Raw genomic sequence first — 12,686 nt, forward strand, 5'->3', positions numbered from 1 at the left:
GTCCTGGCTGAAGTCACAGCACCCTCAATGTTCCTTTATAGGAATAAAAGTAAGGAATAGAAATAGCAGGACGGACAGAGATTTAAACAGCTGGCTCCCCTTCACACCCAACCGACATACACTGGGCTTTTGCAGTTGATGTAGATTCTGAGCTCCTCATACAAGCACGGGCTGTTGGTTTTACACTCGGTCAATAATTGGTTGCTATGAGCGAGCATCTGGTTACCTGATGCTCATTGTATGTTCCACCACCAGCCTTTGCTCGCTCCCAAGGTGAAATATTCAAATGAACCACTTGACATAGTTAAGACAAGAAAAAGCACAGCTGCTGGCAATGAAAGGCGCTTGCTTGGACATTGTACATTGTTCTTGTTGTTGCCTCAGGCAGCGGCCACTGTAACAATAATAATATTAATAATAATCCTTGCATTTGATATCACGCCTTATCACGCCTTCGAGACATCTCAAACCGCTTCACGGAATAAAGTGAATGGACTGTATGTTTTGTGGGCGAAACACAGCAGCCAATTGCGCACAGCAGTGTCCCCACAGACAGTTGTGGATTGAGTGACCGAAAACCACCTAACCTCCTCAGCTCCCCTATCCCCTCACCCCAGCATCGATTACCAGTTGAGCCATGTGAACCTCTCTGAGACATTCTTGTGACGCAATAGGCGCCATATAAGTATAAATTGCATTGGGTGTCCATCCTCTTATCTAAACAGCAGATGTCCATTTTTTTCTTGATGACAAAATGAAGACAGAAGAAACATAGAATCATGGAATATTACAGCACAGAAGGAGGCCATTCGGCCCATCGTGTCCGTGCCGGCTCTTGGGAAGGGCTACCCGATCAATCCCAGTCCCCTGCTCTTTCCCCCATATTCTTGAAACGAAACCCAGCTTGCTCCATGTTCTCTCTGGAGCTCTGGAGATGGAAATTAAGGTCAACGTGCCCTCGGGAATCGGCCAGCTTGCATACAGCAGTACAGTTCAGCTGAAATCACTAACAATCTGGTGTCAGTCTGCAGGACGTGCTTTACAACATCAGTCCACAAGCAAATGCCAATGTATGTTTTAGGAGGATGTTTTAATCCTTTCATCAACACACATGTTAACAGTGCCTTTTGGCTGGATTAGAGTAAAGCCTGTTCCCTCCCTCGCTCCCTCCGTCCAAAAAATAAATAGACATATATTCTGACTAAGTTGGAGTTGAGAGCAGCCACGACAAACATTTCAATGAATTACATTTCAATCATTCCTATGGTTCCTTTAACAGAGAAGAAACTTCTCAAAGAGCGTTACAGAATGAGTGAATGTTATCCTTTGCTCATAGGATTCTTAGATTCCTCAGATTCTTAGATTCCATCTGTCTTAGTGACTGAAGGTGACAGACACCGCTATTTAACAGATAGTGGGCAGATAGTGTCTCCCATTATCCTGGCTCATTTGTCCTTCCTGCTCATCTCCAAATTCACCCCCAAAGATTCAAGTTAATTTGCTCTCCTCTGGAACTCAAGCGCAACACCTATGGATTTGGCCCAACCAAATAACCTCTCCACCTTCAAGGCCATTCTCTCCTGTGCCTCGCAATATGCAGAATTGTGACATAGCCAAAGAGGAAAACAACTGGATCTATCTCTCTCCAAGCACCATTTTGTAAAATGTTCTACCTCCCAACCTACTTAGGTTATGATGGACTCTGGTCTTTTCAACTGAAGCAGTTTGGGCGTAAATGCGTTCTCAACTTAAATCAGGCTGAAGAGATTTGCCAGAGGGAAATATTTGGGGTGTATTATGGTGGAGCTCAGTAGGAGTTCAGCCTGGATGGGTGAAGGTTTGTTCTCTGTACGTGCCAGCTATAAGGATCCTAAGTGAAATGGTTTAGTAGGAAGCATTATCCATTTTTAATGGCCACAAGTTGACAGCATAAAACTGGCCACAGTTCAGTAGTAATGACACTAAATTGACAACTGGTCCCAAAGGGCCTGAGGTTGACTGCCGTGGGAAATGGAATGATTGGTTTTGTGTGCCCTGGTGGTGGAGGAGGTGATAGGATCAAGGATCACTGTTAAAGCCACATAGAGTGAGCTTTGTCCTGTGTCCGACCGTATCTGACATGGGAGTGCCATTTAGTGGAAGAAGAGTTCGATTCTCCAGCATTGACGTCTTACAAATCGATGACCTTGGACCTCAAAGTATCTCTAAAGCGTCTTGCAGTGTTAGCAAATCAGAAGGTGGGGAAGGCTTCCTGTAAGTCATACGTTGGAAAGTTCCACACTGTGCAGCAGTCACTCTAAATGTCAGTCAATGGGTGCTCTTCTGAGGTCACTCCTAAAGGCATGTTGTTTGCACTGCTAGAGGCAGATAGCAGATACTTTAGTCAGTATTGACCATGCTGTATCTGTATTGGGAAATGCCCTGTGCTGACATCACGCACCAGAAATAGGACAGCCTCTATTCCCATTGTCGTTCCAGTAAACCCAGTGAAGCGAATTATGTTTGAGATGCTCCCAACGAGAGAGCGTTTGAGTTGCTCCTTCAAGGGAGTTTAAGAGGAACATTGCTTCAAGGTCTAAAAAGGAGTTTAGGAGGAAGCTGTTCGTGCAGAGTTGGGGGTGAGAATGCGGAACTCGCTGCCAGAAGCTGTGGTTAAAACAAAAAGCATCAAAGTATCTAAGAGGAGACTCAATACATACATGTGAAAGAATGTAATAAAGGGAATAGGGGAGGGAAGTAGGAGGCTGGTGCGGAGTATAGACTAGTTTGGGAAAAGGCCTGTTTCTATGCTGTAGCATTCTACATTATTGCCACCCCCAGAGTAATAGTGAGCTAATACCCCGATGTATCTTCTTGTACTATTTGCACATTTGGAGTAACTCGTCCCAGCAATAATCCCTCCCACATTGGCACATTTAGATTCAGTGGAGAAAGGTCTGGATGACACTGAGCTACTGCGTTCCATCCATTGTACAGAAACCCACCATTAATACGGTGTCTGTGTGCTGCTCTGTCAGGCGGCACATTCTGATTGCTCTTTCTGTACACCAGGTTCACGTCACAGCTAAACTTGCCAGCCTTTTCCCTTGCCATCCTCTGTAACCCATGCTCACACTTTAATGCATGCTCTTACCCGGCAATTGAAGGCCAGGAATACCAGTAAATTCTCTCTAAAACGCACTCTTTTTGGGAGCCACTCAAACATAATTGGATCGAGGAGCAAGATGCACGGAAAACATTACGTGGATTTTTAGTGTTAATGAAAGTAAAGTTAGCCTTTAGTCACGAGGGCACCGGGAAATACTTTGTGATGGTTACTCTTCTGAATATTGCTGCGTTGAAAGGTTTCCTCCATAAACGTTTTGCTACCACTGGAATTTTTCGATGGGTATTTATTTGCGGTGGTCTTGGGGGTTGGGGGGAGCTCAGGATTGTAGAATGACTCTTAACACTTAATGGCTTGGTGGTGGAGTGTATGAAATGTTTCTATTGTATTCCTCTTGTGCCCCCATTGCCTTTGGCATCTTTTGCAAAGCGTGAACAAGGTTTCGGTTTGTGTTATAAACCAAACAAAAGATGAAATGCAATAACCTGCAACCGTTTCTATAACAATAATAATCCTTTCGTTTGATAAAGCGCCTTAACACGTCTTCGAGACATCTCAAAGCGCTTCACAGCATATACTGTCAAGTGAATTGACTGTGTGTTTCTATTCCCAAATGCACCATGTTCCACAATCAATTAAACGGGCAAAGAGGGGTGGGTGGTGGGGGGATGGGGTTACTGTAACCGTGTTGCCAGTTCCGGAGGTGAATAAAGGCTCCACATTCCTGACCACTTACGATCTTCAGTGGAATGCAATGCCGGGTATGGCACACCACAGACAGAGAGCTGTACACATTAATGAAATGTACTCGCCGGACAGTTTTGAGTTGGAGTGAAATTCTAGGCTTTGTTAGCAGATCTGAAACAAGGCAAGGGAAAGCTGTGGGAAGAACGGATTTATTTGCATTCTTATCCATGAATTGCAGCATTTCTACTTGTAGCTCTGCATGGCTATTTATTAAACACTTCACTGCTTAGTAAATGGAAGTCAGAAGCTAGAATGTGCAGAATGCCTCCTTGTCAGGCCAAGTGTTGTAAATTGTGCTTGAACCAGACATTCTGCTGGGGCGAATGTATACAGGACTGATAAATGCTGGTTATATTTGCTTCCAGTGCTGATGTGAATCCAGAGCACCACATCAAGATCATTGAGGCACTTATCATGACTGGAGGCTTGGCTGAAATGCAAACTGCACCAGGTAGGAATCCAATGTTAACTCTTTGCATCGATGGATTTCTCTGGCAGATTCAATTTTATATTTTATATGCATATATTGCAATCTGGTGCTTTCAGGCTAGCTGTAGGTGGTCTTTGGTGTAGATTGTCTCTGTCGGGATTTTCCAACTGGTTCCAATTTGGATGGAAAAGGTTGGTTTGAATGTACCAATCATCTCTGGATGTCAACCCGAGTGTGTATGGAGTGAGGTGGCACGAAGTGTGGGCTGCGTTGTGGTTAGAGGACTGATGCCCTCAAATAAACCGCGTTGGGCAATTTGTGTCCTTGATTAAATGTAATGTCCTACCCAAGTGGCACCCCATGGTTTGCTTTGACAGAATTTATGTAATTGAATCATGATCTTCGGCAAACTTTTTTTCGAGGGGGTTGTTGGTGGAAGTGGAAGGCAGGGAGTTTGGGGTGGGGGGGGTGGCTTGTCTATGAACCTTTCACATGAAGACTGGTACTCTTTAAGAGGTTAACCCATGATTCTTTGATATGATTGATCTGGAGACCGTCAAAGTAGGCTTATATCACCGGTAGTTTCTTACGTTAAGCTTTGATACTTGGCCCAACCTTTCACTGGTGCGTTTTCACTATGAATTGCTCTGTAAGTGTAACTCACTGCTTCCGATCAAGGTGCCTGGTAGGATTTTTCTGTTGTAATTATCAGTGATACAGGAGTGAGTGTGTTTCCCAGGTGAGCGAGACTGTCCTCAAAATACAGGGGTGATCAACGCACCAGCGAGTTACACAAGCCTATCTTAATAATAATAATAATAATCCTTGCATTTGATATAGCACTTTTCACGTCGGGAGGACGTCCCAAAGCACTTCACAGAACACACTGTAAAGTGAATTGACTGTATATTTGTGGGCAAATGCGGCAGCCAATTGCGCACAGCAATGTCCCACAAACAGTTGTAGATTGAAAATTACCAATTTATTATTGTTTTTGGTTTTGGAGGGATTATTAGGTGTGTGGAGTAAGGAAACTTGCCCGAGGTTTCGCCCTCTGCCTGGAATTGAACTCAGGTCTCTCACTTGCAAAGCGAGTGCTCTAACCACTGAGCTACAGGAGTTCAGAACTCTTGTGTGTGAATGAATGGCAGTCCCAGTTTGACTGGTACCCGATTAAAAAAAAAAAATGGTTTGGTCCTTTGGGGATTAAAACCATTTAGTTGATCAACGGTGCAAGATTGTTCGCAAATTTAAGAGGATGAACTTAGTCGGGGCCAATTCGGGATGGCACAATAATCAGAGGTCAACAAGGTTCGTTCTCGCTCCGCTGATGGCTGAGCTGGTGAAGCCAAGACTCGGTGCCAAACTGAGTCATGGCGGCCAGGAATGGTCTGTGATGATTCCCGGTCTGTGGTGAGTTCACAGCTACTCAGCCAAGGCAGTGTGATGAGGCATTGGAATGAGGCCTGAGTGTAATTTGCAACCAGTGTTTTGGGTTTCACGGTTGCATTCCCTGTCAAGAGAGCACAGTTGCTGGACAGCGAGGTTGAGGGTGAATCCCACTCCTCTTTCCAGTGACCCCAGTGTTCATCCCCTCCCCTCCACTGCTCCATTGCCATTCGTTATCCCATAGATTTCTAGTTGGGTGGGCAATCCTTGATTCTGTCAGATGACTGGCACTCGGAGAGGAGACGGCTACTGCATGAAATAACCCGGCACCAGGGCAGCCCGAGACCAGGAGACGACGGCTTGCAGGTACATACTCTCAGAGAGGAGACATTGCTCAACAAGAAACAAAAACAACAACTTGCATTTGTATAGCGCCTTTCACGGCGGGGAGCGTCTCGGAGCGCTTCGCGGTGGCGGAGTCTGCTCGCGAGCAAGGCTGGCCCGGAAAACCCGGCAACAAATGCATCAAGTTGAAATCTGCACCTTTGCCCTGACTTACCAGCCAGCGATGCCGAAAAATGCACAAAAACAAGCACAGGTTGTGAGCAAACTGAACGAAGCCTTGGGTCGTTTTTCTTTATGAGTTTTGCAGTGGTTGCCAGCAAATCAAAACCGCCCCACTTTCAGGGTTGCCTATAATCTTTCCTCAGAACGAGCGCATTTTCTGAATTCCAGTGGTGGCTACTTCTAATGCTCTATTTGGATTTTGTTCTGTTCTGCGGAATGACTAAGCAACTATTTGGCCTAAAATACAGTGACGGGATTGTTAGCATGTAGTTAAAGCATTCTGGACTTCATTGCAAGACAACCACGCTACTTTTTTTACACACACACACACACGCGCGCGCACGCACACACAGCATTTCACTGTGTGCCGTCGAGATTAGAGGAGTTTTTTTTAAATTGAAAACAAAGAGGCGACTGTTTTATTTTTGCAACAGTTTGAGTTTCTTACATAACAGAATGTAAACCATGTTACGTTGTCGTATCCTTTTGTGGCCGGGGAGGCGTTAGTTACTAACGTAACTTAGATGAGATCCTCAAAATGCTCACAGTCGCTGCACTTGATTGTGTATTTTGTGTAGTGCTTTCGTGACGTCCTCGACTATGAATGCAGCTGATCGGCTGAAAATATAATACATTGTCTGAATATGTTTAGTTGCAAGACGGTATATAGTTTGGGACCTGACATGTCAAACGACTGCCAGGTTGGTGGAAGTAGATGGACCTTAGTCTTCTTTTGCCCGGCAAGTTCTTATGTTCTTGTGCAAGAGAAATTCAGCACCCGGAGTTCCGAGCGAAAACTCCCAAGCGCTCTGGGACTCTACCCTGCGTGAGGGGCGTTATATAAATACAACTTGTTGTTGTTCTGACGACGGTGGGTGGAAGAGGTCGAAATCATCACAAATGCCTTTAGGAACTCCACCGACTTATCAACATTTTTAAAAAATCCTTACATTTGGTAAAGCGCCTTTCTTGACAGGAGGACATCCCGAATCGCTTCACGGAATATACTGTAGAGTTGAGTGACTGTTTTTGTGGGTGGATGTGGCAGCCAATTTGAGCACAGCAATGTCCCACAAGCAGCAATGAAGCGAGTGACCAATTTTGTTTGGGGGATTGTTAGGTCAGGACACCAGGAGAGAGAAGTTCATTTCTCTTTTCAAATAGCACCATGAGATCTTTAATGTCCGCCTGACACAAGCGAACGAGGCATCGGTTGAACGTCTCATCTGAAGCAGGCACTGCCTAATTAAAACTGTCTAATTTTGTGCATTGATGCCCTGCACAAACTTAGACAGTGTTATTTCACTGTTGTTATTTACAAGACTGATTTCAGAGGTAGATTTCAGTGACAGTTGTTGGACGTCCAGCGTGCTCTCTCCTTCGACTCAATTCCCCCTCCTCCGCTCCGAATTAGCCGCGGTAATTGTAGATGAAAACGCCTGTGATACTGCAGTTTGACGCTCCACGGTCGTTGCATAAAGAATTGGCGATGGAGCTCATAGCTCCTGCCAGGCAGGGTCACTGATGCATTTGCTACAGGGTGAGGGCAAGCCCAGGCAGTCAGGCAGCCCCTATCCTATGTCAGCTGCAATTTGGGATGACACTGCAGATGCTGGATGTGATTTATGAGGCTGTGCTCCGAGGTGACTGGAGGAAATTGAATCTTTACCCACTTTGTGCGTGGCTCAGGTGAAGAGAAATTGGAAAAATGTATCTTAAGGGCACTGTATTGAACTGGCTCGGTTTGGGCCGAGCTTATCAAAGGGCCTTTATCCGATCCAAGATCATTCTCAAATGTCTTGGGACATTCAGTTTGTCATTGGTGTATTGGATGACAAATACAAGTGTGAAGGGCCAGACATTAAGCCTCCCCGGAGAGCGAAGAGGAGCACAAAGCCAACACTGAGCTTGAACAATTAGGGCACCTCCTTGGATTTCCTGCTTATCGGAGGGTCAGCTTACTGCTGAGGGAGGTTAACATTCATCTCAATCTTAATTCTTCTGATTTCAGCAGGAAAAGCATTTTTTTTTTTAGCTGAACGCGCGTCTCACTCAGCTTCGTTCAACTCTCAGTGGGTTTACGTTGTCGCGTTTAAACCTGAGGAGGTGACTATATTTTAGTAGCATCAAAATACCTATTGATCTACGGAGAGTTAATGCTCATAAAGCTTGGTATTCCACTGTACTCCTTTTCACTCCTCTCCCCACTCCTCTCCTCTTTCCTTTTAAATACGATTGACAAAGTAAAGCCTGAACATCACATTAGGGATGATCCAAGGCTGTCATAGGACATAGCTTCAGAGCTGCAAAGACCAATTTCAGAGCCAGGGAGGAAGTTTTACTTTATCCAGAAGGCAAATGATGACTGGAACAGGTTATCAGGAAGGGTACCTGAAGCCAGGGCACTTGGAACATGAGGTTTGAACCACAATCGTCCGATTCAGAAGCAAGAGCCAGGCTGACACCTGGATAATACATACATACATACATAAATAAATACATGCAGGCAGGCAGGCATACATACTCCTTGCATTTGATATAGCGCCTTATCACGTCTTCAAGGCGTATCAAAGTGCTTCACAGAATACACTGTGATGTGTAATAACTGTATGTTGTAGGCGAAACGCGGCAGCCAATTGTGCACAGGATCTTTTTACTTTACTTTTTACTCCCCTCGTGAGATGTTGGGGAGTGAAGCCGAGGACAACTTTGCCTCGAATCACCAGCTCTGCCTCAATTAGCCTGTGATGCGCAATCGCAGGCTGAAATAGTCAGCCTCACCTTCTCTACAGCCCAACTGTGGTGTATCAACAGTCACTAGCCCCTGTTTATCTGATCTGCTTTCACACAGTAACTCCCTGGATTGCACCTCATTTTTCTTGCTGTCTAAAAGACAGTTCGGATCTAGGACACCTTACCGGTGCCATTGCACCCCCCCACCCCACTCCCCCCGCCCCCTCCCCCTCTGCACTCTCTCCCCCAGTCTGCCCTTTTTAACTGTACTGCTGGGATGCAGGTTATGAGTTTGCACTTTGCACATGTTGGAAACTGTCTGTTGACAGCTCCCAGTACTGACAGTCCTGCGATCTGTAATGAATCCTCGTGGCAGCTTTTGTTAGCCTGCTCTTCAGATAGCAAAACCAAAGCCTTAAAAAACCCTTTCCAGCTAATCCCTTGTGCAAGCATCCACTGAAAGAAAAGTGCTTTGATAAGACCACAGTGACACAGAGGGACAGGCTTCCTGTCATAGGCCTTTGGTGCCACTTGTCAATTGAAATGCTAAACACCCACTATAAAGGACTCGAAGGAAAGATGATAAAATTAAGGACAGGCAAATTAAAAAGGGCTATAAATACCGCAGGGACATGACGTCAGCTCATCTGCATGACCCGCAATTTCAAACAAAAATTGCTTTCGAAGCAGGAGCAAGCAGAGAAGGAGAAGGAAATCAATACAATTTTTAGTCAATGAAAACGTTGGCAAAAGAATATCATCAAAGCGACCGTTTGTGGGACACTGCTGTGTGCAATTGGCTGCCACATTTCCCCCTCTCCCCAAAATTACGTCGATTCCCTTTACAGTATATTCTGTGAAACAATTTGAGACATCTTAATGACGTGATAAGGGCGCTATATCAAATGCAAGGGTTATTAATATTTTTATCAAAACCAGGCTTTATCCTACGTGATTCAGAGCAAATGCTAATGGGGGAAAGGAGGGGAGGGCATCCAATTGAACATGGCCCACCCAAGCCAATGTTACAGTGCCTTTATTTCTCCTCTTTACACAGTAACTGACGCCAAGTCCAAAGCTTTTTTTTTTCCTTTGCATGCTCTCCTGCACCCTGATTTCAATGTGAAGTTGCAGGAGTTGAGTTAATGAAACTTGGTGTGAGCTTCATGCTGTGTCACAGGTTAATGGAAGTGGCACAGCCAGTGCGCAAGTGAAGGAGAGGCGAGTCAGGCTTTTCTGACGTGATATCTTTCAGTCCGACTCGTACTCTCGTTGGCGAAAGTCAGCGACAGAATCACAATTAAACATCCACGTGCTGTGGTGGTGTCAGCCCGGCCGACATTCAGAGTCTTTTTAGTGTGGGTTTGTGTTGAAGGAGTGTGCGGAGTTATGGTGAGTCTCGACTATACCACATATCGGTTCATGTGTAGGCACCTTGCCAAGGAGACTTCACTCAGCAGTTTCCAGTGGCAGCCAAATTGGAGAGCTCTTTGAAAGATGCCCCATAAACAACCGCAAAAGCGATGGACCAATTTTATCTGGGTTTATTGCTGGCCGGGAAACACGCCTGAGAAGCTCCCATCTTTTTTCGAATAGTGCCATGGGATCTTTAATACAGGAGGTGGTTGACGTGGATGCTGAACATTGAACAGATTTAGTGTTTATTTCCACTAGGGATGAGGATTATTTTTTTCTTTCTGCAGCACTTGGCAGTGAGTACAGCGAGCAGTATCTTTGTAAGATGAAATCTCCTTGTACGAGTACAAGACAGACCGATTGTTAATGACTTATTGTAAAGGCAGCCTTTGTGGAATCATGAAAGGAATAGTATTTCTTGTTCTGATTCTGGGCAGGACCCTGACTGTCACTGTGCCAGGTATCTGTTCAAACAGGGAGCTTTGGGCCTCTGGCATGAATCGAAAGTTACCAAAAGAGTTCACGTTCACGACTGCTGCTCTTGCTGCTCACAATACGTTTGAGGGAGAGGCTGTGCAGACTTCCCAGTAAACAACAGGGAAAAAGCCTTTCTTTCCCTTTATGAGCAAGGAGAGCTTTCGTCCCGAGAGGTCGTGTTTCAGACTTGCTTCCCCAGCTTTGCCAGTGCCAGGCTGGAGGGAATCATAGAGGGGAGTCAGACAACTTCAGGATAGGATGGAAGACAATTGGTACCAGAGAAAGAAAGCAAAGATGGAAAAAGAGGTAATAAAAAAAGTCAAGTTGGATGCTGTCCCTTGACTGATAGAGGCACCTTTGAGCACACTAGGTGGCCCAGAGGTATGATACAGCTCCTGCCTGCAGACCTACATGATAGGGATACAGTAGAAAACCAACTACGCCAGACAGCATTGTGATAAATCAGTTCCATCGATTGATTCCATTGCAACCATCACAGGTGGGCCTTGCTGTGCTGCTCTGAGCTACAGCTAGATTCCTCCCCGGCAGATTTATGCACTGCATCGTTCTTCAAACACTAACATCCACGAACAAATTTAGTTTAGTGTGGAGTTTATTTAGCATGGATTCCTCCAATGTAAACCAACCGCGTGTTGCATGACTCACTAGATAAGTCGGCGGAAGGAAAAAACCCAATAAAAACTCCAGTTTGCCTTCATTTTTTATGTCAGTTGGTTAAGTCACGTGACATTGATTTTCCATGGAAGTTTAGTTATTAAAAATTCTGAAATAATTAAGGAGAAGATGCGCTTTTTGGAGAATAATGTCAACCCTCTTGGGTTAGTTTGAAATACTATGCCTGAAATTTCACCTAGTCTCAGCCTGTGGCACTATTTTTGCCTCAAAATGTAATAGGTGCGCAAAGTTCTAAGCTTCACTCTTCACATGAAAGCAAGTTGTATGTATCACCTCAACGGTTTGTTCCTTTAAAAGAAAATAAGAGTTAATGGAAAACTCTGATATTACAGCACAATGTTTGGATAATCTGGAGCTACATTGGTTTCTTTATTGAAGTCTCTGTTTGATGTATTGCTAATCTATGATCATTCCCCCCCACCCCACCCCCAATAGTGTATTTTGGGGAATTTAGGCACTCAGCAGCGTAAGGGATATCAGTCTGAGGAAATTGAATTTTTTTTACTATTTCTACACCCAAATCAGTTGTCATCATCAAGCAGTCCCTAACCTTAGATCAGCATGAATTCCAATGCACACCAATGCTCCCACTGCTCTGCCTCAACAATTCAAATTGCACATCTGAATTATTTTATATTTGGTCACCCGGGTGTCTGACACACGCGGAAACCCAGCGCCGTGCTTGAGAGTATCCAAACCAAGCTGAGATTTCCATGCATCCCACCTACACATGGAAATGCCAGAGATAGATTGTTGGAAAGGAATGCACACTCTCTCTCCCTGGATTGAGGTGTCCTGCTTACCTAATTCTGGAAAGTATAAGGCGCAGGTTGGCAAGAGACAACACTAGGGGACCCCAGAAAGTTGGTGTAACTGCTGGAGTCTGACCAGCTAAAACCACGTTGTTTGCCATTGATATACCTCCTCCAAATAGCATCCCCTCCATGCTGTTACTGCTTTTGCATTAACCATCATCGTTATGACCTCTGCGAATGAGATTACCAATTAGTTCCATCTCATTTCACACAGGTTCTTTACAGCCAAAGAGAGAGAAAGAGAGAGAGACTTTCGTCCCTCAGTCTGGACTGGGTTCAAACCTGATTCAAACCAGCGGTAAAAAAAACT

At 44.9% G+C, this 12,686-nt stretch overlaps 1 protein-coding gene across 1 annotated transcript in view; it reads left to right on the top strand.

Annotated features, from left to right (window-relative positions):
• The window catches only part of pik3r3b (phosphoinositide-3-kinase, regulatory subunit 3b (gamma)), a 187,469-nt gene that overhangs the window by 93,733 nt on the left and 81,050 nt on the right, over positions 1–12,686 (top strand). Inside the window, exon 6 of the mRNA XM_007899869.2 lies at positions 4,219–4,304. Coding sequence (XP_007898060.2) covers positions 4,219–4,304 — 86 coding nt within the window. The remainder of the gene's footprint in view (positions 1–4,218; positions 4,305–12,686) is intronic.

The sequence above is a fragment of the Callorhinchus milii genome, unplaced genomic scaffold (genome assembly GCF_018977255.1).
Source record: "Callorhinchus milii isolate IMCB2004 unplaced genomic scaffold, IMCB_Cmil_1.0 Scaffold5, whole genome shotgun sequence".
Taxonomy (NCBI): domain Eukaryota; kingdom Metazoa; phylum Chordata; class Chondrichthyes; order Chimaeriformes; family Callorhinchidae; genus Callorhinchus; species Callorhinchus milii.